Source organism: Eretmochelys imbricata, chromosome 15, assembly GCF_965152235.1.
Source record: "Eretmochelys imbricata isolate rEreImb1 chromosome 15, rEreImb1.hap1, whole genome shotgun sequence".
Taxonomy (NCBI): domain Eukaryota; kingdom Metazoa; phylum Chordata; order Testudines; family Cheloniidae; genus Eretmochelys; species Eretmochelys imbricata.
The window spans coordinates 24,112,935-24,139,588 of NC_135586.1; the positions used below are offsets into that span (position 1 = coordinate 24,112,935).

At 43.7% G+C, this 26,654-nt stretch overlaps 1 protein-coding gene across 1 annotated transcript; it reads left to right on the forward strand.

Annotated features, from left to right (window-relative positions):
* The first annotated feature begins 1,130 nt into the window (after positions 1-1,130).
* DHX37 (DEAH-box helicase 37) lies at positions 1,131-26,223 on the forward strand. The gene is made up of 27 exons (XM_077835045.1): positions 1,131-1,317; positions 2,428-2,597; positions 3,580-3,692; positions 4,021-4,348; positions 5,297-5,445; positions 6,176-6,268; positions 6,916-7,012; positions 7,720-7,833; positions 9,357-9,458; positions 10,737-10,851; positions 11,230-11,325; positions 11,907-11,977; positions 12,820-12,964; positions 13,279-13,355; positions 13,668-13,900; positions 14,906-15,017; positions 15,861-15,967; positions 17,134-17,322; positions 18,337-18,461; positions 18,862-18,978; positions 19,202-19,374; positions 19,820-19,934; positions 20,728-20,865; positions 21,280-21,374; positions 21,470-21,543; positions 23,749-23,846; positions 24,976-26,223. Exons 1-27 carry the CDS (start codon positions 1,212-1,214, stop codon positions 25,056-25,058), a joined length of 3,435 nt encoding a protein of 1,144 aa, XP_077691171.1. The 5' UTR covers positions 1,131-1,211; the 3' UTR covers positions 25,059-26,223.
* Positions 26,224-26,654: the final 431 nt, after the last annotated feature.

Sequence of the window (26,654 nt, forward strand, 5' to 3'; positions counted from 1 at the left end):
TCTCCCTCCATCCCTCCACTCGCTCTTCCTCCTTCCCTCCCCTGCTCTGTTTCAGAGTAACAGCCGTGTTAGTCTGTGTTCGCAAAAAGAAAAGGAGTACTTGTGGCACCTTAGAGACTAACCAATTTATTGGAGCATAAGCTTTCGTGAGCTACAGCTCACTTCATCGGATGCATACTGTGGAAAATACAGAAGATGTTCTTATACACACAGACCATGAAAAAATGGGTGTTTATCACTACAAAAGGTTTTCTCTCCCCCCACCCCACTCTCCTGCTGGTAATAGCTTATCTAAAGTGATCACTCTCCTTACAATGTGTATGATAATCAAGATGGACCATTTCCAGCACAAATCCAGGTTTTCTCCCCTCCCCCCCGCCACAAAAACCCACTCTCCTGCTGGTAATAGCCCATCTAAAGTGATCACTCTCCTTACAATGTGTATGATAATTAAGGTGGGCCATTTAGATAAGCTATTACCAACAGGAGAGTGGGTTTGTTTGTTTGTTTTTTTTGGGGCGGGGGGGGGAACCTGGATTTGTGCTGGAAATGGCCCACCTTGACCATCATACACATTGCAAGGAGAAGTTTCAGAGTAACAGCCGTGTTAGTCTGTATTCGCCAAAAGAAAAGGAGTACTTGTGGCACCTTAGAGACTAACCAATTTATTTGAGCATGAGCTTTCGTGAGCTACAGCTCACTTCATCGGATGCATGCCGTGGAAACTGCAGCAGACATTATATACACAGAGACCATGAAACAATACCTCCTCCCACCCCACTCTCCTGCTGCTAATAGTTTATCTAAAGTGATCACTCTCCTTACCAGCAGGAGAGTGGGGTGGGGGGAAATATTTTTTCATGCTTTGTGTGTATATAAAAAGATCTTCTACACTTTCCACGGTATGCATCCCATGAAGTGGGCTGTAGCTCACGGAAGCTTATGCTCCAATAAATTGGTTAGTCTCTAAGGGGCCACAAGTCCTCCCTCCCCTGCTCTGTGTCACTCCAGCCATCCACGCCCCGCCCGCATCATTCCTTCCGCCTCTTTCTCTCGCCCCGCCCCCTGACCCCGCCGCTCTCGCGCGATCTGGGGCGCCGACCCCGGAAGTGTTTGCTGCGGGTGCCGCACGTGGGTGCCAGCCAGGCCGGCGGCCCCTTTCCCGTCCCGGGCCGGGTCCCTGCTCCTGGCGCTGCCCGCCCGCCCCCGCCATGGGCAAAGCGCGCAAGAGACACAACTGGAAGGCGCGGCTGCCGGGGGGCGCCGGGGGGCAGCCGCCGCCGCCCGCTCCAGAGCTTGTGCAGCTGGAGCTGGGAGGTGAGTCCGGCGCCCTATGAGCGCCCCGGGGAAAGAGGGGCCGGAATGGGCGGCCCGGGGCACCTCCCCTCCCCCTTCGAACGGGCGCCCCCTCCCCCCCCCCGGCACACCCCCCCCCTCCCGAGTGGGTGACTCCTTGGCACACTCACCCCTTCCTGAGGAGGCGCCCCTGGCACGCTCACCCCCCCCGTGCACACTCACCCCCTCCCAAATGGGCACGCTCCCTTCTACCCTTACCTCGCCGTGTACACTCGCCCCCTTGTACCCTCACCTCCACTGTGCACACTCATCTCCTCCCGAATGAGTGACCCCTTTGCACACTCTCCCGTTCCTGAGTGAGTGCCCTTTGCACGCTCATACCTCTTTGCACACACACACCTTCCTGAGTGGGTGACCCCCTTTGCACGCTCTCACCTCCTTGCATGCTCACTCTCCTTCCCGAATGCGTGACCCCTTTACACAGTAAGTCACTCCTGTTGAGCCCTAATGTCTCTTTCTTTGGAAGAAAATGAACTGGTTGGGAGGTTGAGTTGCCCTTCACCTTCATCTGTCATGGTTTTGAGGTACGTTGTCATTGGCAGTGTGGGGAAACTTGCAGTGCATTTGCTTGTGCTGTACCTGCCCTAATCTGAGATACAAACCTATCAATAAAACCAGGGTTATTTACCTTTTAGCAGCAACAAGAGGTGTCAATAAGTTCAGACCCAAGTCAAGGCAAGTTTTAGAGCCATGTGGTAAAGCTTTTGAGTGCTGCTAACTTGGTGTGTGGGCTTGGACAAGTCACCTACCTTGTGTGTACCCCTTTCTTCATTATGAAAATAGGGGTAGTACTCATTTCCCAGGGGAGAATTATTTGGTACAATGTTTTGATTATGAAAACTTAACCTTTTTCCACAGTGGTATTACTCAAAAACAAGAAAAGACAGATTTCATCATGAAAATAACCATGAAAGGAGAGGAGCATTGTTTCCCTGCTCAGCCATCCTACTGGCTTTGTCAATAATATAGTTGTTGCTATTGCCCTTTTATTTAAAATCAGCGAGCTTTGCAATAAGCCTGTTAAAAATAAGTTATCTAGGGCATGTGACTGACCAAAATCGACACTTTCAGATGAGGCAAAGCTGAAAGGAGTGGATGAAAGTAATGCCCTGGTCCTGCCAGCTAAAAAGACAAAGACGAAAAAAGTAGCTTGTGAGACACAACGAGAGAAGAAGCCCCTGAGCAAAAAACAGAGGAAAATCTTGCAGAAAGTTTTAGAGCAGAAAGAGAAGAAAAATCAGGTAGGTTGCATCTTGGTCGTAAGGCTTTGCCCAGCTGTGGTTGAGTCGGTGATAAAGAAAACTGTTTAAACAGGCCTGTTGTCAACAGGATTCCAGAGTCGCTTCCCTGGGAATATAAGCAAGGATTTTCTCCTTAGAATCTTTTTATAGCATCTGCCTACCACCAGCTTGCAGGAGCAGAGGAGAAGTGTCTAGACACCTTATTGTGGTCCAGTGCATTGTCAAGAACTGTGTAGACTGCCACATGCATTTCAGTGGGAGGTTGACAGTGAAGCCTGCTGCCAGCTTAAGTTGGAACGGCATTCGCTATTTAACTGCTGCTTGTTTTGCTAAAAGTATACAGCTACCCGGGGACTATTGGTACAGCATGCGGCTGTAGACAGAGTTTGAGTAGAGTCCTACCACTGATATCAGAATGCAGTGAGAGAGCAGGAGTGCAGGTCTGGGAGCCTAGGACTTCTGAAGTCTAGTCTGGCTTTGGACAAGTCACGTAACCACTTTGAGCATCTGTTAAATAGGGATGATTCTTAGAAGTATTATTCTAAGGATTGTCTAATATTTGCAAAGTATTTTGAAGGTGAAAAATGTTGTTTATAAATAAAAAGCATTGGGCAAACATTACTTTTTTCAAGATGACTGGCAGAATGAAAGGCTCCAATACCCCTCTTGTACCAAAATATGAGACAAAATTCCATCAATTAAAAGGTAGAGAAATAAGTAGGATGAAGATCCTTGACCAGCCTTACTCATGGGGTCACTAGCAACACTTCCATAGCGTCTCTCTCTACCTTATTGTGGTTTTTCCCAGCATGCAAATATAGTATGGTTCTGCCCCCCTAGTCCTTACTCGAGCTAAACTCCAGTTGACTTGGTAGCTGAGTAAGATAGAACTTGAAGTGAATCATTTTTGCTGGTACAGCAGTTCTAACAGTGATTTTGTGTGTGTGTGTATATATATATATAATTTTTTTTTTTCCTGTAGCGAGCTGAATTGTTAAGTAAGTTAAATGAGGTCCAGGCTTCTGAGGCTGAAATGAAACTTCTGTACACCACTTCCAAGCTGGGTATTGGAGGACGCATGTACCAGACCAAACGGTAAACTTCCATCTATTGCTGCAGTTGTGAATCAGGCATACTATTGCTTTCTCAGTCTCTGTGTTGCACGTAGATTCCCTTTTTCCTTTAAATGACTTCTTCACCTATGTTACTATACATACTACTTTGTAGATTTGTAAATTTTTTAAAGTCCAAAATAGTTTGGTAGTTATGGTGAGGTAGAAAGAAAATGAGACCTATTACAGCCTCATGTTCTTTGAGCTGTTTTCCTTTTTTTTTTTTTTCTTGGGGGCATTGAGGATCTGAAGTGTGAAAATGCTCGCTATATTGGGGAAAATGCCCATAATGTGTAAATGTTCTGCTTTAGGACAGTACAAGAAGCAGGCACCACATATCCGGAGAAGATTAGTAGCATCAGTGGTGCAAATAAAAAAAGGTGCAGACTAGACCTGGAACTGGAGGCTGAGAAGAAGACTGAATCCTCTGATAGTTCTTGTGAAGAGGAAGAGCATAAAGAAACAATTGAAAAGCCAGCCGCTGACAGCTTTAACTTTGGAAAGGTGGAAGAATGCATTACGAAGCCATTGAATAGTGATCCGGCTCCTCCTAGCAAGTTAGCTCATCAAAAAGCTTTTCATAAGCCATCTTCCAAGCCTGCGGTTTTCATCCCAGTGGACAGGTCGCCTGAGATACAGGTCAGTCTTTGTTAGTGATTCATCACAATAAACGTTCTTCAAGGAGGAAAAATCGGAGTGACACTCTCCATCAGACTAATTCATGGCAAATACTTGAGTGGAGACTTGTGGGATTCACCTGCATCAGTCATTCACGTTGATAACACTGCAAACAGTGCAGAGTGCGTTCCCAGCATTGCTTTGTATTACTGATACCAGCCGTTGCCGGTTAGAGACACAACTTTGGGCTTTGAGCTTGTCAAGTGAATAAAGAAGGAAACGACTTTCAGTTTTGTTTCAAAACATATGTATTAGTCACTAATTCTAAATATTTAATTTATTAGTGATCAGAGATCTTAAACCCTTTTGGTGTAATGAACTGAAAATCTTAATTGTTAAACTGGGTTTTATTCTCCATTATGCTAAATGTAGCTTCGGATAGATTTAATTTGCAGAAATTTGAAAGCGTCCACTTATTGAGCAGATATATGATAGTGAGTTATGGAATGAGTTTCCATTTGAAATCTTGTTAAACTCAAGAGAATCTTAGATGACTATATGGAATCTAACAAATCGGAGGACTGGTTTAGTTTCATGCTTGAGTTGCCAGCTACCTTTTGAGAAGTCAGGATGGAATATTTTGCTGATCCCAGTTCTTGGTTGGCCTGGTGGTGTGTCACCCTACATTTTAAAACTTTTCAAGCCAGGAGGAGGAGGAGGGTAGAGTGTTACCAAAATAACCTAGATATTAGAGGTCTATAGCCACTTCTGCTCCTACGTGTATTGGACTGTGTGTGTAAATATCATTCATGACTTTTGGAGTGGAAAATCCATGGTGGGTTGAATCTTTCAGACTTTTCATACAGCTTTTTTTTTTTTTTTTAACTGAGCTTGACCCATCAAAAAGCAAAGCAAGAAGAGGGATCAAGACACACAGACTGAAAATAAAGTTTGTTTTGTTTTCAATAGGAAGCGAGACTAAAGCTTCCTATCCTCGCTGAAGAGCAAGTTATCATGGAAGCTATTAACGAGAATCCTGTTGTCATCATATGCGGAGAAACCGGGAGTGGTAAAACCACTCAAGTGCCTCAGTTTCTGTATGAAGCCGGCTATGCCAGGTAGGATTCTGTTCTTTTATACTGAAAATTGTTGAGAATTTGTTTTGGTTTTTTTTTTTTTAGTTAAGTTCCGTCCCTTTCTGTTTTTTGAACTTTGTCTCTATTTAAGACTCCTGTGTTAGTGCTATTAACTCTATGAGCAGCAATTGTGCCTACATCAGATGGAGGTGAAATGAACTTGAAGGAGAAAAATCTGTGGGCAGTCCTTAGTTTGCACAAAAATCCCTCCAGATAATTTATTTTAGAGCTTTTAAACTGCTACCGTGTTTTAAACATGACTGTTTTGTTTTTCACAGTAGGGCTATAATACTTGTCACTAACCGTGAAGGTAGGTTAGCTAAGGGGGAAAGCTGGTGGGTTCATCTCTCCAAGACACGCCACATGTTCCTTGCAAAATTGAAATAAACACCATCATATGTAGTGAAAAACCATCTGCAGCTTGTCAGGTGCTACAGTCCCTTTTACAGGATTAGGTGGCATAACCAAGATGCTGCCTGCCTTCCGCTGCTCAGTCTCATTCAGGTGCAATGAACGTTCCACTTCTGCAGTATTCCCTCTCCAGCCCAGACTTCTTTTCCAAAAGAGCCAGTTTGGTAGGGATTACCTGGTCCTCCCAACAATGAAGGAGAACCTGCGGGTGTGGTAAGACAACCTCAAAACCCACCCGGAGGAAAGCCTCTTGTCCTCTTTCCTAGGTTTGTCTGTAAAAAGCTTTTCTCCTCTGTCCTAGTTCCGATGGCATCATTGGAATCACAGAGCCTCGGCGTGTAGCCGCAGTGTCTATGTCTCATCGGGTCGCTAGGGAAATGAATTTTTCACACAGGTAAGGGACAAAAGATCAGGGGCTAACCAGGAAAGTCAAAAACAGCAAAACCCAGTCCCCTTCTAGTATAAATCTTCTGCTGAGTGGGAGAGGTTGGAGGGATGTTATCTTGGGGTCGGATTAGTTGCAGTCTGTTCTGCTGGCCTTTCCAGAGAGGAACCGTAGGAAGCTTTCAATGAACTCAGCACTGCTGCTCCTTAGAAAAATCGATGGCGGTCTTGGTGTTAACAAGCCCTCATAGCTCCCATTGGGGAGCCCGTGGATTAATGAGGAGGTGGGGAAGGAGACATGGCTGTGCTGTGTGAAGGGGAGAGCAGGTGTGCCATAACAATGGGCTAGTTGAAAATAAAGCCATTCTGTATCCAGCTTTCTTAGCGGGGAAGGTTCCTGTATGGGACAGTGGCATTCTGCATGCGCTAGAGTCTGGGAAGCGGAGACTCAGGCAATCTGTGATCTTCCACGCTCCTTACGCTGCGGTACCAAGTCATAGCTGAATTGGGCTGAAGGCAGCATTCTAAACTGAACTCTGACTTTCCTTCCTTTCCCAGCTTTTTACATTCGGTCTATAATGCTTTGCTCTTTTTAAAAAAAAAAAAAAAAAAAAAAAGTGTGTGGCTTTGTGTAATACTGATGTATTTTCTCTACAGGGTAGTGTCATATCAAATACGTTATGAAGGAAACGTTACAGATGAAACCAAAATTAAGTTCATGACGGATGGTGTGCTACTGAAAGAAATTCAGAAGGTAGATTACCTTCTGCAATGAAAAAACAAAGTATTTAATGTCTCTAGAGAGAAATTCCACACATTCCTGCTAGCACTTGCCATGAGTACAAGCGTTCCTTTCTAAAACAAAACCCCTTTCAGCATTTAAATTGTATTTTTGGTGACTAGGTGTCTATGATTATTCTTTTTATGCTTGTTGGAGGTACAGTTCTTGTTTCAGCTGCTGTATTGACCTTCATAGGAATAGACGTTGGGATTTCTACATCACATTCTCCAGTCTGAGAATGGTCCAGGGATTAGGGCAACAGTCTACATCTTGGGGTAACCTGGGTTCAAGCCCCTGTTCTGCCACTGGCTTCCTATGTAACCTTGGGCAAGTCACTTAGACTGTGAAATATGGCTAGACTAGGACTGTGCCTTCATTTCCCATCTGTAAAATGGGGATAATAGCACTTTCCTACCTCACAGAGGTGTTAAGAGGACAAATGATCCCTAATCACCTCTACTTCTTCCCCCATGAGGCACAAACAATTTCAAGACAATCCATTTCAGTACACTAAAGATTGTGTGATGTGCTCAGATAGGATAGTAATGAGGATGGTCATATAAACCTAGATAGATTCGAAGGATGACTACGATGACTGACCCAACCTTAACGCAGAGACCGACCTGACTGAGGCTTGACTTGATGTGATGAGATGACTCAACTTCCGTCTTTATTTCCAGGACTTCTTGCTTTTGAAGTACAAAGTGATCATTATTGATGAAGCCCATGAAAGAAGCGTGTACACAGATATCCTGATTGGCCTCCTATCTCGCATCGTGCCCCTTCGTGGAAAGGTAACAAAAGCAGAGGTGGTTGTGCTGAGATGAATAAAGAGGAGTATGAGGAAACTAGATTAAATAATGAATAGCAAAGAAAAGGTAGATAAGGGACCGCTTTTGTCTTTTGTTATATCACGAGAACTGCGGGATGTTCCATGAAACGGGCAGGTAAAACACTTACACACACATAAAAAGGAAATAAATTGTTACATAGTACCCATTTAACCTGCATAACTCACTGCCACAAGACATCAAGTCCAAGAACTGAGGGGGATTTAAAATTAGACATTTATTCAGAAAGTGAGGACACTCACCATTACATGTGAATGTAAACCCTCATCCTTCAAGGTATAAGCCAACGATTAGGAAAAGACTTCCCCTAGGGGAATCTTACATCTACCTTACACCATGGTTTTGGTAAAGGGAAATCATGCCTCACTGATATACTAGAATTCTTTGAGGCAGTCAACAAGCATGTGGACAAGGGGGATCCAGTGGATATAGTGTACTTAGATTTTCAGAAAGCCTTTGACAAGGTCCCTCACCAAATTGGAAAAGATTCGGAAAAGGGCAACAAAAATTATTAGGGGTATGGAACGGCTGCCATATGAGGAGAGATTAATAAGACTGACCTTGGAAAAGAGACAACTAAGGGAGGACATGACAGAGGTGTATAAAATCATAACTGGTGTGGAGAAAGTAAATAAGGAATTGTTATTTACTCCTCCTCAGAACACAAGAACTAGGGGTCACCAAATGAAATGAATAGGCAGCAGGTTTAAAACAAACAAAAATAAGTATTTTTTTTCACACAACGCACAGTCAACCTGTGGAACTCTTTGCCAGAGGATGTTGTGAAGGCCAAAACTATTACAGGGTTCAAAAAACAACTAGATAAGTTCATGGAGGTTAGGTCCATCGATAGCTATTAGCCAGGATGGGGAGGGATGGTGTTCCTAGCCTGTTTTCCAGAAGCTGGGAATGGTTGACAGGATGGATCACTTAATGATTACCTGTTCTGTTCATTCCTACTGGGTCACCTGGTTTTGGCCACTGTCAGAAGACGGGATACTGGGCTAGATAGACCTTTGGTCTGACCCAGTATGGCCGCTCTTATGTTCTTATGTACCTTGAAATATCTGGTACTGGCCACTGGTGGAGACAGGGATGCTGGAGTAAGTGGACCACTTGGCTACGTCAGCATGACCATTCCTAGGAGTCTGTTTTCATTGTACCTTTGCAAACATGCAGCGGGAGGTTCGGTGCCTTGCTTAAGGCTGGCCTCTTGGTGAGTCTGTGGCAGAGTCAGGATTGCGAATAGGATTTTTGTCTGTCTAAGGACCACAATATTCAGCCCTCTGTCTGTACTGTCATTTGGCCTTGTATTGCACTTTGTGCCTTTCAGACTGTGAGGGCTTTGGGGCAGAGGCTTACATTTGGTGTCTGTTACGGCAGCACACGTGCGCGTGTCTAGTGCCACATAAACGATTACAAGTGGCCAGACTGCAGCGTAAGACTGCATGTTTGCATTTCCACAGAAAGGGCAACCTATGAAGCTGATCATTATGTCTGCCACCCTTCGTGTTGAAGACTTCACTGATAACAAGAAACTCTTTCCTGCTGTTCCCCCTGCTATCCAGGTAACGGTCATCCTAGGGGCGTCTGCTGCCATGGCTGTAATGAATGGGGTCTGACTTGGGTTTCCTTTATAAATCTGGATGCTTATAGAGGCATTTTTCCTTTTGCTGCCTCTTATTTACAGTCCTCTCAGCCAGCACTGCAGTCATTTCAGCGATGGCACTGCAGGCAATTGTCCTGCTTGTAATTTGTTTTGAACTATGTATTTTACAGCTTCTCTTGCTAAGAATTCCAGCTCCCACTGAAGAAAGTGATCTCAAAACATTGACGGTTACAGTTTAGAAAATGATCCAAGTAGAGTTCTACTTTTCATAGAGTGGAATCCCTCAAATTTTGACACTCAATAATTTTTAAAAAGCCTTTTGGACTCTTAAGTAGCTCTCATGAGTCTCCGATTCTACTGACTTGTCATCAATTTGTGTGGTAGAGGCTGGAGAAACGTCTGCTATTTTTGGTAACCTACAAGATGTTGGCTCTGCTGAAGCAGTGAACATAGTATTCAGAGCTGTGCTGATATTGCCCGTGCACAGAAGGTGAAAGGCACCGTGGGGCCAGATTAGCACCTTCATTCTTACTTGAAAGTCTGAAGTCACTTTAATGTTAATTTAGTGCCGTTTGTGTTCAGTAGGAGTGCAAGATGTTCGCGATTATTCTGTTTGTTGCTTTAAATGGGACAGCTAGTTTTCTGTGGGTAGCAAGCCAGATATAAGGAATCTTAAGCCCTTGATTGTTTAGAAAGTTATACTGGAAAGAGAGGTCTCCATTCAAAGTGGTAATTCTGGTTGATTGAACGTAAAGTATCATTGGAAAGGTCTTTGTAGTATGAAAAATACTGTTATACCTTAGGGCAAAAGCCAAACATATTGGTTGTAGTGAGCTTCCCGTCTTCGGGGTCTCAAACTATGCAAAATATGCTAGACACTGGGGCTGCAGATAGAACGCTTACCAAAGCAACTGCTGGACTGGGTTACCGCCCATGTATTCTCATTCTCTTTATTTTTTTAAGATGATTTGCTGCACTCATATTTTCAGAGCGTCAAAACAGTAAATGTGAGCGTAAATACAGAGAAGAAATAAAATGGTTTACAAGAATAAGTTACTTAAAACAAGTGTATAAACCAGTTCTATGGAGCGTGGTGAAATATCTGTTTAACTGTGTGAAAGGACACATTGTCAAGGCTTTTAACGAGCTTTCTGATTTCCCCCTGAGCCACAGTACGTAAAACCCACTTCTGCTGTAATCGTAAAACGAGGCTCTTTCCTGTTGTATTCCTTTCTAGGTAGATGCAAGGCAATTCCCTGTGGCTGTTCATTTTAATAAGAGAACTCCAGTAGATGACTACAATGGGGAATGTTTCAGAAAAGTCTGTAAAATCCACCGAATGTTACCCGCAGGTAGGACTGCTGCAGAGAACTCTTCAGCATCTCAAATTCTTTACACTTAAAATGTTTCCCAGATGGGTCTAAATGTTTTAGGGTCTAAAATTTGTTTGTTTAAAAACAAAAGAACCCCACAAAAAACAGCAGCGCTGTCTTTTGTACTTTATTCCTTGCAAGGGATGATGTTGGAGAATAAGCCTATACTTAAATATGCGTTGGTGTGCTGCATGATTTCTCTCATGTGTTAGTAAGGAATTGTGAAGAGGGATACGCGGTATGTTCCACAGTTATGATGTATTTGGCATTGTCCTCTCTGAAGAGTGAGCACTAGTTCTGTGATTTTCTTTTTGAAACTACCTGTCTTCTGATTTAAGGTGACCTGTTCTATTGCAGGAGGGATTTTGGTGTTCTTAACAGGCCAAGCAGAAGTGCACTCACTCTGTAGAAGACTAAGAAAAGCCTTTCCGTTCCGTAAAAATAAAACTGAAGGTAACTCCAGGGACTAAAGGGCTGCTAGTGTTTAACCGTTACATCGCACGGAGACACAAGTTTACTTTTAAGGTTTTAAGCAACAAGTGTTCCAGAAATAAACTTTTGGAAAGACCTATTGAGAGACATGCTGATGACTCAACTTCAGCTAAATAACCTTTGAGAAAACAGATCTTTCTGTGTTGTGTGTGATTTCCCCATCCTTAACTCCCCTGGGGTCCATTGCATTTCGCCATTGTTTCAGCCTTGCAGTGGTTACAGGAGCTTGCAAAGAATGGTGCAGTTTCCTAAAATGGAAGATCATTTTCATATCCTCTCCTGTTGCAGCAAGCTAATTCTCTGCTTCAGAGTCCTCCTCAAAATGCACCACTTCACAGCAATCTGCCAGCCCTCAGCCACTGACATGCTGTGATTCCTTAACATAACGAAAATGCCACTGAGGCCCCCTCACCCACTTGGTCACTGGCTACTTTTTGCTTTGACATCTTTAATTATGAGCTCCTTGGGGCAATGACAATGTTAAGTTCTGCTCTGCAGAGTCCCCTTTCAGCACTCTGAGAATCCCACATGCTTCTTCATAGGAGATGAAGAGAAGGAAGAATCAGTCGAAGAAGCCAGGAAATTTAAGAAATCCAAACAGAAGAAAACTATGGTAATATATTTTAAACTTGAACGGAATTGGCACTCATGTGAGTGGTTAATTGTTTCAAAAGAGCAGGAATTTAGATTACCCCTGTTGAAAGCCAACACTTAACTTCCTTTTCAGTCATTTGTATATAGCTCAGGAAAACAGAAGGTTTTCAAACAAATTTTTCTTTTTTTAATACTTGGTCCGATTTATAAGCAACTTGCAGTTGTGTGGCTGTCCCTTAAGTAAAGAATTCCATCCCACTTTGATCTAGATTTGCAACTGCTGCATTAAGTGGTTGGTTGAGGGAGAGCGCTTGAGTGCACCCCTGGGCACTACAAGAAGGGGAGATGGATTTCCACTATGAAGCACTAATAAATTAGCACTTTAATGGAAGGAACTCTGGACTAGATGGGTTCAGGATTCCTTTGTGAGGAAAATTGGTGTTTGGCTGCTGACCGTGTAAGTGATGTAAACTTTATTGTCAACAGATCATTACATTATTAAAATATTGCTCTCTGATTTTAGACCCTGATAGGTAAAATTGCCTGAGGGAGGATTGTGGGGAAGGGAGAAACCTGATGTACAAAACATCATTTCTACTCAAAATGTCCTTAAAAATATTTAACTGGCTTGTCTTTCCTGATCCTCTCTGTTACGGATGCTGATTTAATGTTCCTGCCATGTAGTACGAATGAAATATTTAGAGCCCAATCCCCTGTGCATCTTGAGATCAATGGAAGTTCAGGATTGGGACCCTAGAGTTGCATTTATTACCTGCTTCTAAAAGCTTTTAATGATGATTTGCACAACTGCTTATATTAAATCTAGAAAAGCTTAATGGTTCCCCCTTCTCTTGCCTCTAGCTGCTACCCAAAATCGATCTGAACAGTTACTCCGTTTTGCCAGTGGACGAAGGCGATGAGGACAGAGAAGCTGAAATGGATGATGATGAGGATGCTGTGGGCTCTGACATTGACCTAGATTTGGGGGATGATGGACTGGAGGAAGGTTTGATACTTTGAAATGAAAACCACATATGTCAAACAAACCTCACTTACCAATATGTGAAACTGTCCTGTTTGCTTTGTTTCTAAACTGTTGTGTTAACACTTTGGGGTGTGTAGTGTAAACCATTATTTACAAAGCGTGGGTTTCTCATTGCAGGGTTTCTGATGGCAATTTTAAAAGAAGTGATATACAAAATCTGATTTTTTTCAGGTTGAAAGGTGTATAAAAGTTTAGTTTGCCAGGACACTGTTGAGAATGAAACGCCTAGTGTATGCTTGCCATGTTTTTAAGAATGCTATTTTGTTTCTTGACAGGTGAGAAGTCCGATTCTTCCCTTCCACTCTACGTGCTCCCACTCTACTCTTTACTAGCACCAGAAAAGCAAGCCAAGGTAAAGGATTATTTGCACAGGAATAAGTGACCGTTCTCAATACCTGACTTTAGAACGTATGCAGCAGCTCTTGCTAAAATGAGCATCTTGAAATAGCCTGCAGTGGGCAGACCAGAATGGGCCCAGTGGGAGCTTCAGGTAGGGGAGAAAACAGGCCTCTGCTGACCTTTTTTGCTCAATTCACGTACCAAGAGATGTGATGTGAGGTCACGCTCATTGTGATCGCTTCTGTCTTTCTAACTCATCTGAGTTGACCTTGCTAATTTGCTTTACGTGCAATGCATTACATCTGCTGAACTGTGTTTGCTGCAGGTGTTCCGACCTCCTCCTCTTGGAACAAGACTGTGTGTTGTTGCAACCAACGTGGCTGAGACATCTCTCACTATCCCCAGCATTAAATACGTGGTTGACTGCGGGAAAGTCAAGAAACGCTTCTATGACAAAGTTACTGGGGTTTCGTCTTTCAGAGTCACCTGGACGTCTCAAGCATCTGCAAACCAGCGAGCAGGACGAGCTGGCCGCACGGAGCCAGGGCACTGTTACAGGTTAGTCAGTTCCCTCTCCATAGACTTCTTGCAAAGGAGGGGTCAGGGTCTGAAAACCATTCTCTGTTTGTTGGGCAGCCAAATGAAAGGAAAATACCAACACTCGCCGTTGTGTAGTGGACAGCTCCCCTGAGTCTCATTTCATGCACTTCACTTGTTTAGAATGCACCTCTCTCAAGGCATTGAAGCACTACTTGGTAAAACAGCCCAAATACAGAACAGTTAAAATGATCCAAATAGAACTGCCCAGCCCAAGATAGCCTCTAGATAATGTTAGCAAAGATGGAAAAGATTGCAGGATATTAACTCCTGGATGCCTTCCTGAAAATTTCTTGTCTGCCCACTGTCTTTGCAACAAAGGAGGTCTGGATGGGACTTTAGAGCCAGCTATAGTTTTGAGAAGAAGTCATAATTTCCTAACTGCAGCATTGCTAGCTGCCTCTGGCTCAAGGAATGAGACTTCAGTGGGAGGAGCTAGACCGGAATGATTGGTGTGGCACTAGTCCATTAGCTTGGCCCATTAACTTTTATCATAGCATAGTCAGCAGTTCTGTTATGTTTTATTCAACTGAAACAGATGTAGCGTGATATTTCCACAAGCTACCTAGTACAATACGTTGACTATACGACTTCATCTAGTAGATGAAATTGCAGGTCAATGAGGGACAGATGCACTGAGATGCTTGCTTGTGCTGGCTTAATTTGTACCACTGTGCTTTTAGAAATATCTGTTAACGCTTTATGTCCAGTTCCGATTTAATGATGCTGTCTTAATACTTTATGCACGAAGATGAATTGATTTCTCTTGTGTGGTATTTTAGATGTAAATGTGGTTAAAATGCTTTAAAATCTGAAGGTTAAACCTTTAAAAATTCACTTTTTTTTATTCCAAAGCAATGTTAAAAACAAAAAAAAACCCTTTATTTGCTTTTGTTTTCATCTCGGTGAAGTGTATGTTGGTTCAGATTTCATATAAGTCCCTAACCAGCACTTCTCTTTCATTAGGCTCTATTCATCTGCAGTTTTCAGTGACTTTGAGAAATTTTCTCCTCCGGAAATTACAAGGCGACCTGTGGAAGACTTGATTCTACAGATGAAAGCATTAAACATTGAAAAGGTGAGCCGAAACGCCGGCTTTATGTTATAGCACTCTTTCAATGTCTTCTGGGAGCCAGAAATAAGCATAAATTGCCGTACCGCTGCCTGTTTGGTTTGAGGATACGTTGTGCCTTGTATTATAGATGGCGGGGGGGAGTGCTATGTTGTAGTCCCAGGGCTTGGTTTGCATCGGCTCTGATCTTGCAGTGCATTGCATCAGACCTCCTCAATAGGCTTTACAGCCTCATCTCCACTTGTGCGTGCACTGTGCTTTTTCAGCAACAGTCTCATGAAAACATCCAGCGAAGCACAGACCTGGGATTTCAAAAATGGGGCAAGGAAAAGAATGGAATCTATCGTTCCTTAAAAGAACTGAGGTTAAGTTCATGCAAAAGGAGCAATAAAGCCTACATGTCCATTGTTTGTGTATGCTAACTTCACAGGTGTCCTCTAAGCCTCTCAACTCCCATATGAGGGGCAATAGCTCCATTTTTACAGAGGGGTGCTCTGAGACACACAGGCTAAGGGCTTATTTTTCAGAGGTACCGAGTCCCCCCAGACTCTCATTGCCTTAAATTGGGAGTTCTGGGTACTCAGCACTTCTGAAAAGGCCTTCAAGTGGCTTGTCTAAGACCATAGTTTTATTCAGTAACGGTCAAGAGTAAAACCCTGGATTCCTGACTCCTAATTGTGTGCTCTTGCCACTACCTTCCAGGTGTCTGTTTCTCTTTGTGCTGGGGAGTTCTCCTAAATATATTGCCTCTCTGACTTTTGAAACCAAAGAGGACTTGTCTCAGATAAACTACACCTAAACGCTACTGTTCAGTGTCAGTTATACATTCCTTTCTTCCTGCATTCTTAGGTGATCAACTTCCCTTTTCCAACCCCGCCTCCAACAGAGGCGCTTGCAGCCGCTGAAGAGCTACTGATAGCGCTCGGAGCCCTGCAGGAACCACCCAAAACAGGAAGGTAGGGTGTCTGAGGTCTCCCACAAGTTTCTTCACAGCGATGAGTTACTGAGGATTATAGCAGTGGCTGCAGGCAGCAATAAGTGGGGTTTTTTTCCGTACATCCTCTTTTACATGATGGTGAGACGGAGCTTTGCCCGTCTCCCTTCTGTCCTAGTTCTCTGACCGTCTCTCCTGGGTATCAATGCTGTAGCAGGTTTGTCAGCCAGGCTACTTCCCAGAATTCTTTGCACTTCCTAGTCTGTCATAAACTGGTGTTTAAACCAGCTATTCAGACTTGAATGGCTTGGATTTCTACTGCACTTTGAATCGACACCGCTCTTGAAGCACTGTATAAACCCTACAGATGGGGAGCATTTCATGCACCACTGAAATCTTGGTTAATAACGTTCAGAGGCCTTTCCAGGCCTCGTAATGTTTGTGCCGATTAAATATAAAGGTGAAACAAGGGGACCCAGTAGCTCGGTGGATTGATAGTGGAATATGAAGCTTTTCATTTCTAAAACCTTGGCTGCCCAACACGCTTGCAGCAAAATAACAGTCGGTTTTAATTCACCCTTCTGTTGTTTTGCCGTGAGTTTCTGCGTGGCCACTCTTACTCTGGAATAGGTGCCCTGTTTTGATATTCACCTAAATCAGTAAAAAAAAAATATCAATTTAAGCTACATCAAAATTGGACACTTTTATTCTGAAATGAGGGTTCGCACGCAGATTTGCAATGAAATAACAAAAGGGGCGAATTGAAACCGATGCAGTTCCTTTGCTGTGAATTTGGGTAAATCGGCCCTAAGTGACCGTTTCAAATGCAGCCCAGGCTGCTAGGGACCAGAAACTGTCACCATGTGACTCTTGTTCTGTGAAATGAATTGGTTTTTCTGCTGCCATCCCCACACTTGCTCACACCCTGAGAGTCCCGGGACTGAGAATGAGCCCTCCTGACACTTGGAGGTGGTCCCAGCAGGGCAGGGTAGAGGCAGTGTTGGGAAGAAAGGAATTCACAGCCTGAATTTGGAGTCTTTCGTCGCTACTAAAGTCACATATCCAATCAGAGAGAGAAAAATGCAAGTGTGTAATAAACAGCTGGCAAGTCAAAGTCTACAGAAAAAGCTTGTGCGAAAGGGGGGGGGAAATGCTGTTATCTCATGACTTGGTTTCCGCCTCTTCCAGGCTGAAAGAGCTGCAGATAGCAAAGCTGAGCTGTCCAGTTAGTCCCTTGGGCGTGACCATGGCGTCCTTTCCTGTGGCCCCACGCTACGCTAAGATGCTCGCTTTAAGTAAACAGCACGACTGCCTGCCCTATGCCATTACCATAGTGTCCGCAATGACCGTTCGAGAGCTTTTTGAGGAGTTTGAGAGGTGAGTGGCTTAAGCTGGAGTACAAATAGGTTCCCTTAGCACCAGATACCATTTAAAGAGTGCCTAGGTATTGCTTTCTGGAATACCAGCCAAAACTGGAGAGAGAAGCTGGACAGGGAAATGCTTGTTTAACCCCTTATATACAGCATCTCTAATGGTTACCCCATGAAACTGGTGCCTATAGAGGTAAGCATGAAGGTGGCAGTGAAGCATCGTTGACTGACTCCTGCGTTCTGTGCTTGGTGGCATTAATTAAAACCGTAGCCTTGTAGATACCTAAAGATCTTGTCTCCCCGTTTCTAACATTTGTCTTGTGATTGCTGAAGAGTTACAGATAACAGACTAAAATGTATCCCATGTATAGCTGACATCAGTGGTCATTCTGTCAGTAGCCTGAAGTTGGAAAGCTGTAAGGGGAGATCAGAGTAGAGGCAGGGCATTCTGTTAAACATGACCAGCGTGCTGTCTGTCTGATTCCCCAGCACTAACGACTTAACTTTTTAAAACCGCTCACTGGCTGTTCAGTCTCACTTGCTGGATGGGGGAGTTGGGTCCATATGTAGGCAGGGGTATGGTGGTGAGTCTGAATCTCTAGTCCAATGGCTTCCTCAACACCCTGTTCAGACGTACACCTCTCTGATAGGATGCAGCACCGGCTTCAACAGCAGCAGTGTCCCTGATCCTTTGTTGTAGCTTCTTAATACTCCTGGGGATGGCGTTCCGTTCACACGCCATTCTCCCAGGTGGTAGATCAACCCCTGGAGTGCTGGGGCAGCGCTTTCTTCTGATAGTGTCCCGGTTTTATCTATTTTTGGATCAGCCTGAGAGAATGAACCGACTGATCCCTGGGCTTCCTTTTTATCTTCCAGTTTTATACAGGCTTCTTGCTGCCAATTTTACATCAGTCTGTCTGGTGGTTAGTGATTCTGGAAGGGAAAATACAGGGCTGCTTTGACATGGCTTCTGGTGCTTGCTAGGAAGGTTTAAAGTGTATTGATTGTGCTTTTGGTTTAGACCAGCTGTAAGTGAAGAAGAGACGGAGAAGCTCAAGGGGAAGAAAGCAAGAGTTATACAGATGCGAAGGATCTGGGCTGGACAAGGGCCTTTTCAAAAGCTAGGAGACCTCATGGTGATGTTAGGTATCTATTGCCAGCGACTTGAACATACTGTTTGTTGCGGGGAGGTGGTTAATTTCAATCAATGTAATCGGATATACAAAGCTAAAGGATTCATAGTGCCGCAGCAAAGGGAAATGCTGTATAACGAGGGAGACTTGCTGTTCATAGAAGTTGAGTCCTGTAGTCCATCTCTTGCCCTCTGGAAGCTGGTGTTCTGTAATATGTTCATCAGTGCATCCTCCAGGCTAGTTCCAGCCAATGAGCAAACCTGAATAGATAGAAACTATGGGATTCGCTACCCCACTGTGTGGAAATGTTCTGCAGCCTAATCAATTTCATCTTTGGGAAGCTAGTTGGCGTTTCTGTTTTGTTTTGTTAAAGCTCTTTGTTCTTTCCCTGCTGAATAAATACTCTTTTCCAGGAGCTGTGGGGGCCTGTGAGTATGCAGGGTGCACTCCTAAATTCTGTGAAGCGAATGGGCTGCGATACAAAGCTATGGTGGAAATCAGGCGCTTACGGGGGCAGCTAACAACAGCAGGTAAACGTTTAGCAGCAGATAACTCAGTTGCGGGCTTGGGCTTTCTCCGCTCAGCACGGTGCAGCCTTTTATGCTGCCAGCAGCATAGCCCATGCTCTGTGGCTCACCACAGTGGTATTTTTCGTAAACCCTAAACTGGAGGTTAAGTCTCCGTGACAAATATCCATGGCTTTAGAGAGGAAGACAGTATTTACTTATCTTAACTACTCTTGCTCTTCCTCAGTGAATTCAGTCTGCCCCGATGCTGGCCTCTTCGTTGATCCAAAAATGAACCCCCCCACGGAGACCCAGGTGACCTATTTGAGACAGATAGTGTTGGCGGGGTTAGGGGACCATATTGCCCGAAGAATCCAGGCAGAGGAACTTCTGGATGAGAAATGGAAAAATGCCTACAAGGTAAAGATGAGTGGCATGGCTCAATTTGACCATCACCCTCCTCCTGTAACTCTGTGATCTAGAAATAAGAGTTCTCTGCGGAGCATGGTCTCGTGGCCCAAACGCAGGATTGGGGCTCTGTTCCCAGCCCTGCTCCAGTGTCATGATAGGAAGTTAATTCTTCCATGCTGCAGGTAACCCACTCCCAGTCTGGGGTGATTATTTTCTATGGTGTCTCGTCAAGATTTTAGGAAACGTAATGAATGGCGATTTGCAAAGTGCTGTGAGGTCCCTAGAAGGAAGGTGATGCAGAAAACCAGGGTGTTACCAAAAATCTCCATCACTTAAAGAACATCGTAAATTGGTGAAGGATTTAAACTAGGTGCTCTCAAGGAACTGGATTGCTAATAATCACGGTCTCCTTCCATGCTACCGTTCATCTCGAGCCCTTTGTGCTTTCTTTAAGACTCCTCTGCTGGATGACCCTGTCTTTATCCACCCCAATTCTGTCCTCTTCAAACAACTCCCAGAGTTTGTGGTGTATCAAGAAATTGTTGAAACTACTCAAATGTACATGAAAGGTAAGATTGCTCAGCTCCTCCTCAGTCTTCGAATCTGTCCAGCAGTTTACTGTGGAATCAGAGTATTTCACTTGCTCGCAGCACAAGTCCCACCTGCCCTTTGGTGCTGGCCAGGAGTGTGGGGATCAGTAGAGGGCAGCGACTAACTTCTCATTGACTTATCCCCAGGACCAAGGAGCCCTGTCCAGCTGGAAACAGCCTCCAGAGCTGGACGATTGATTTCCTCCTTGTTTCACAGTATCCTAGACCATCCCTCCTCTGGCTCCTGGTGGTCTTTCCCTTCCTAAGTGCAGAGTTGGATTGGCTTAGGAAACCGACATCCAGCTGCACGTTGCGTTCTCTCCGACTGCTCGGGTGGTTCTCCTCCCACCCCCAAATGACCCTCCTAAGCAGGGAGAAAGACTTTTTCAAAGGAGCCAGGTGGTCAAAAGAGGCGCTGGAGCCTCATGGCTGGCAGCTGCTTTCCAAAGACCAGCCAAAGAGAAATGGGCTCGATCAAGTCAGATTCTGCCTCCCCTCCCACCCAACAAAATGGTACGGGGCAGGAGAGTGAGCCTTGGGTCTGAAACAAGGGCTTAGAGTCCCTCTCCGCTCTCCTTTGACTCTAGGTCAAACAAAACTGTACTGGAATCCATGGGGATACTTTCAAATGGACCCTGAGGCAACCTGTCTGAGGAGCTCACCTCCAGTGAACGCGAGTTTCACTGAACATTACCCCTACGTAAACAGTACTGAACAGATTGTTCTGAAGGCAAAGACGCTTCATTTTGTGGTATGTGTTTTCATTCTGAAGGTGTTTCGGCCATTGAATCTGAATGGATCCCAGTCCTGCTACCTCCGTACTGTCACTTTGGGAAACCTTTGGAAAATCCTCCTCCATTTTATTGCCCGGATACAGGCAGAATAAGGTGCCACAGACCAAGTGTTTTCTGTAAGTTTCTTGAAGCACAGCATGTTGGAATGTAGCTCTGATGTATATTACATTCCCCTGAAAACTGCTCTGTGTTGCCCTATTGGCTGTAAGGCCATGAAATAAACTCTTTATGTCCAAAAGGACTGAATCCTGCTAGTTGTCAATGTTGTACGTGCCTTGATACGGCTTATGTATCTCCATTGAGTTCTCCAGAGCTAGCGTAGAGCTGCTAGAATACCAACCTCTTGGCACTGGGATTGCTGTGATGTGTGTCACATCCTGTCCTATACTGGAGGACTTCTGATGTCACTGTTACTAGCTGTGCGTTTCTCTAAATGCCTGCAATGTTTCTTTGTGCTCTGCAATCTTACGCTGATGGGAAAATGCACATTGAGAATTAAATAGAAGACCTAATATGACCTGTATTTCCAGATCGAGTAGGCTGGCAGCTTCCAGCAGTGGAGGTAAATTACCCAGAGGGTATTGATCGCTACAAATACTTTGCCAAATTTTTACTGGAAGGAAAGGTAAGTGTATTGCAACTTGCATGGTTTCCCCTTATATTTTAGAGCATCCTCTTACTTTGTGGCAAGTGTCTAACGAATGCTAATGTTTATTTTAGATTGTTAAACAGCTGGGCTCTTATAAGCGTTGTTTGCTGTCCAGTCCACTCACAATGCTGAAGACATGGTCCAAGTAAGTTGTTAAAATAATCAGCTAAACAAGGTCATGCCACCCAGGAGTGGTGTTAGTCACTTGAGCCTTCTTAAAAGGGAGGGACTTCCAAACTGGGAAGAGCATGAAGATAATTACCTCAATTGTTAAAGGGAAAGAGAAGGAAAATTGTCTTAGTAAACCTAAGGCCAGTGGCCTTTATCAAGGGAAACTGGTGAACTGTAAGGATCCTGTAAAGACTTACACATGTGAGTAGTTACGCTGGCTTCAATGGGATTATTGGTGCCAGTAAAATTACTTGTAACTATTTGCAGGATCAGTCTCTGGGACTCTGTATTTAATTTTCTTCACAGTTTAGCCAGCTAAACCATTTTCAATCGTCTAACAAAATAGAAGTTGCAAAGAGGTTTTGCCTTTTGTGACACTGACATTGTAGCAGTATAATAATTAGGGCCCTACCAAATTTGTGGCCATGTGTCCCAGACCGTGAAATCTGGTCTTTTGTGTGCTTTTACCCTATACTATACAGATTTAACGGGGAAGACCGGCATTTCTCAAATTGGGGGTCCTGAACCAAAAGGGAGTTGCAAGGGGGTCACAAGGTTATTTTAGGGGGGCAGGGTCATGGCATTGCCACCCTGACTTCTGCACTGCCTTCAGAGCTGGGCAGCCAGAGAGTGGCAGCTGCTGACTGAGGGTCCAGCTCTGCAGGCTGCATGCCATCCTTGTTTCTGCGCTGTTGCGGGTAGCGGCTCTGCCTTCAGAGCTGGGTCCAAGCCAGCAGCCGCCGCTCTCCAGCTTCCCAGCTCTGAAAGCAGCACCGCTGGAGTAAGGGTAGCAGTACTGCAACCTGCCATACAATAACTTTGCAACCCCCCCCACACACACACACACACACCTCCTTTTTGGGTCAGGATCCCTCCAATTACAGCACCATGAAATTTCAGACTTAAATAGCTGAAATCCTGAAATTTATGATTTTTGAAATCCTATGACTGTGAAATTGACCAAAATGGACCGTGAGTTTGGTAGGACCCTATCAATGATCAGCACCGCCGTACACAACACACCTTTCAAGATCCATGGAATCTACACATGCCTATCATAACATGCGGTGTACCTCATCCGGTGCACTAAATGCCCCAGCAACTATGAGAGTGACAATCACTACACTTTCAAATGAGCTCACACAGGAAAAAGATAAGACAGCAACACCCTGTTACCTGTGGGTGCCACTTTTCACAAAAAGAAAAGGAGGACTTGTGGCACCTTAAAGACTAACAAATTTATATTAATGCTCAAATAAATTGGTTAGTCTCTAAGGTGCCACAAGTCTTCCTTTTCTTTTTGCGAATACAGACCTTTTCACAAAGTGATCTCTCTCTATATCTGACCTATCAGACCTCATTCTCAAAGGAAACCTGCACATTTTCAAAAGACGAACCTGGGAGCTTAAATGCATAACTTTGCTAGATACTAAAAATCATAGTCTTAATAAAAACACTGGATTGATGACTCATTCCAACAATCTGGAACCCACTCACCCCCTTTTTATCCTATGACTACAGGGGCGTTAATGGCCCACTTCACCTTGAATATGTGCTAACTACTTATGCTAGGTTGCAAAGTAGCAGCCGTGTTAGTCTGTATCTGCGAAAAGAAAAGGAGGACTTGTGGCACCGTAGAGACTAACACATTTATTTGAGCGTAAGCTTTCGTGAGCTACAGCTCACTTCATCGGATGCATGAAAGCTCACGAAAGCTGATGCTCAAATAAATGTGTTAGTCTCTAAGGTGCCACAAGTACGCCTTTTCTTTTTACTTATGTTAAACTCCCTGTTCAATCTTGTATTTAGCTGTGACACTGAGTGCCTGTCCCAGGACCAAAGAAGAGCTCTGTGTAGCTTGAAAGTTTGTGTCCCTCTCACCAACAGTTCGTCCAATAAAAGATACGGCCTCACCCACCTTGTCTCTCTCGTATCCTAGGACAAACGTGGCTACAGCAACCCTGCATACACCAGTGGTAGATTTCAAGTTGGGACTGTCCCTTTAGTCATAGGTTACATGTTTTATGTCTACATCTAACCTCTAACCAGTATTGTCATAAAACAAATGCAGAACGCTAGACATTAAGCACTGAAGTAGAGATGCAGCCATAATATAGTTAAATAAATGAACGTAGCTCACATCTATATCTGATCCCCTTTCATTTTGGAATTCACTCAGGCTTCAGCCCCGGACAGAAATCCTGCTGACGGCTCTTGTTTCAGAAAGTGCTGATAGTCGTGATGCTTTGCTGGCTGTGTGGAAAAAAAATCCCAGGTGTAAGTGATCCATTTGCTGGGTGGTGGCAATTAACCATTCCAGCATAGGGTTCTTATCTGATTTCAAGCAGAGCTGGTCTTTTGAACTTTTACAAAAGGAACAGACAATACCCTGCCAGAGAAATTAGCAATCATTTCAGTGTCTTCCCCATTAGGGTAGTTCAAGTTGTGGTTTTGGTCTTCCAGTAGGACTGGAAGAGTTAGGAGAGTTCATAAACTGTCGTCCTCCGGAAATGAATATTTGAAAAGATTATTTTTTTGTCATACAGTTGTCTGGATTTGTAAATGATGCTAAGCAGATTTTGTAGCAGCTCTGTCACAAAGTGGCCATGTTATAGGAAGAATCCTGTGCCAATTAAATTTATTTTTCACAATATTAAGCATACCAAATAATTTGATCTTTATACCAGATGCTGCAAGGAGTAAAAAAAATCCTTTCCTAACAGGATTCCCAGTATTAACTTTAACAATAACTCTTGCATACTTTTAGATCATTAAAACACTTTAAAAGCGTTAACTGTCAGACAAGTATTTTTCCCCATTTTTACAGGTGGGGAAGCTGAGGCAGAGTAGTGGCCTGTATAAGGTCCCAGAGAGAGCCTTGAGTAGGTCCTGGTTTCCAGTCCTGTACCTCTCTATGTTCTCCTGTTCACTCTTGAGCCCTGGGCCTTATCTTTAACCTGGGAATAGTCCCATCAAAATTAATGGTACTACACACTTGTATAAGTACTCTGTTGGATCAGGGCCTTAATTTGGATTTAATGATGATTTGTCTTCATCACAAAAAAGCAGAAATGCCCCAACACTTCAGCTGTACCTTTCTCAAGGAGAAAAGTTCTCTCTCAAGTTTGTGGCCCTGAATACTGAGATTTGTGCAATGAATGTGTGCAAAGAAGTTTCTTCTTTGGTCTTTCGTGGGAAAACACAGTGCAACAGAGAAATTAAAATAATCCAGCCTTCCATTGCTATATTTTTATTTCTCTGGCTGTAAGCAGAGTTTAATTCTTTTACAGACTCTTGAAAGCATGATCAAACTGACCCAGTTGTTAGTCCTGCCTTCTAGTAGACCCTCTTCTGCTGTTAGCTATTTTTGACTCGTGGACTGATGATTCATACCTTTCTGTTTCAGACTTGCTGTCTGCGTATTGCCAATGGATCCCCGAAGTTATGCATGATGATGTAGCCAAACGCTGGCCACCTGTGACATTATGAATTGTCAAGATTTCCCTTCTATGGATAATCCCTATCTCAGACTTCTCTAGAACTCCCTTTTTGAGGGAAGACTTGGGGGAAAAAAAGGAAAGTCCATATTTTGGTGGGGAGAGACTGATTTACTAATGGAGGACATCTTACCAGCTGTTTTTGCTAGGGTGTTTTGTAATATTTATTATCTCTTGGGTAACTTTATCCATTGTATTTAATTGATTTTTCTTAAAAGCTTCTTTTTAGACTATATTAGTCAATCGGACTATAGTAGATGTGTAGAGTACTTGACTTGAGCAAGTAAAGGGGGGTATATGTGACCGTGGTATGTTGTAGCTTAAAAAAACCCAAAAATCTCTCTAGTGTTCCTGGTCATCCAGGATGAACGCCTCATATGCACAGCTGAAGTTCAAGACACAAATGAGTATATAGCCCCTTCATGCTCCAATATTCCTTTTTGTCATTTGAATTCACCACAGAACCAGGATAGCCACAAACCTCACACCTTCAAGCCACTTTTTCTCTTTTCTTTTTTTTTAATTCCTTTCCTGTCTCATCACTTTTTCCAACTGTTTTTTTTTTTCCTGCAACTTCCCTCTGAAACCAGCCTGCCTGCGTCTAGCCCCAGTGGGGAAGAATGCCAAGACTACTGTCCTGCTAGACAACACAGTGTGTCTTGCCAAAAATCCAGTTGGTGCTGGTCATATTTCAATTGGTCAGCAAATGCTGTAGGGTTATTTGTATTGTCAATTTGTACAGTGCAAAACTCTTTTTGAAAAGGAATATAGGGCAAGGGGGGGATGCCTTAGATTATTTTACAGATATAATCTTTAAATCAGGCTCACTTTTTATATTAAAGCATCATAAAAGGGTATCATGATTTCCTGGCGTAGGCAAGTCAGCATCCCAAACTAAACTGGAGATATATTTAAATGTGGAAAAAGCTGATGCAGCTTTTTTTGGGGTCTGTTCAGTGTGTATCTCTAGAAACATGGTAAGCTATTGTGTATAAAATAGGTGTTTTTTATCCTTAGTAGAGACCATGGACCTGCAGTTATTGAAATATGGCCATAAATAGCTGTTTGAAACTGTTTATACATTGTAAAAAAATGTAAAAATTGTTCATATTTTGAAAGGGGATTTTGTGAATTAAAACTATTGTCTATTTCTTTTATATCTGCTGGCTAATTTTTCCTGTTCTTTGTAACAGGTTTGCAGAGTGCTAGACATGCCCTTATTAGGGATGTAAATACCATTTTAAAAATTAACCGTTTAAACGACTAAAAATATTTCATTTAAACGGTTAACCGATTAAGCCACTGGCGTTGAGGCTGCTTCTCCATACCCTCAATTCTGCCCCCATGGTCTGGCTGATCGATACCCTTCTGTATTCTGCAGTGAGCCTGTCAGAATGCACCTTTGACGGACCCTCTGCCCTTGCCTTGGGAATTGAAAGGAAGCAGCAAGCACACTTGGGAGGTGGCAGAGGACAGCCCTAGCATACCCTACACACATTCAGAGTGAGACCTTTGGCCGCAAGGAACAGTTGTGCATTCTTGGGGTTAAACCACCAGCTAAACTTCCCTTTCGCTTCACCTACTGTTG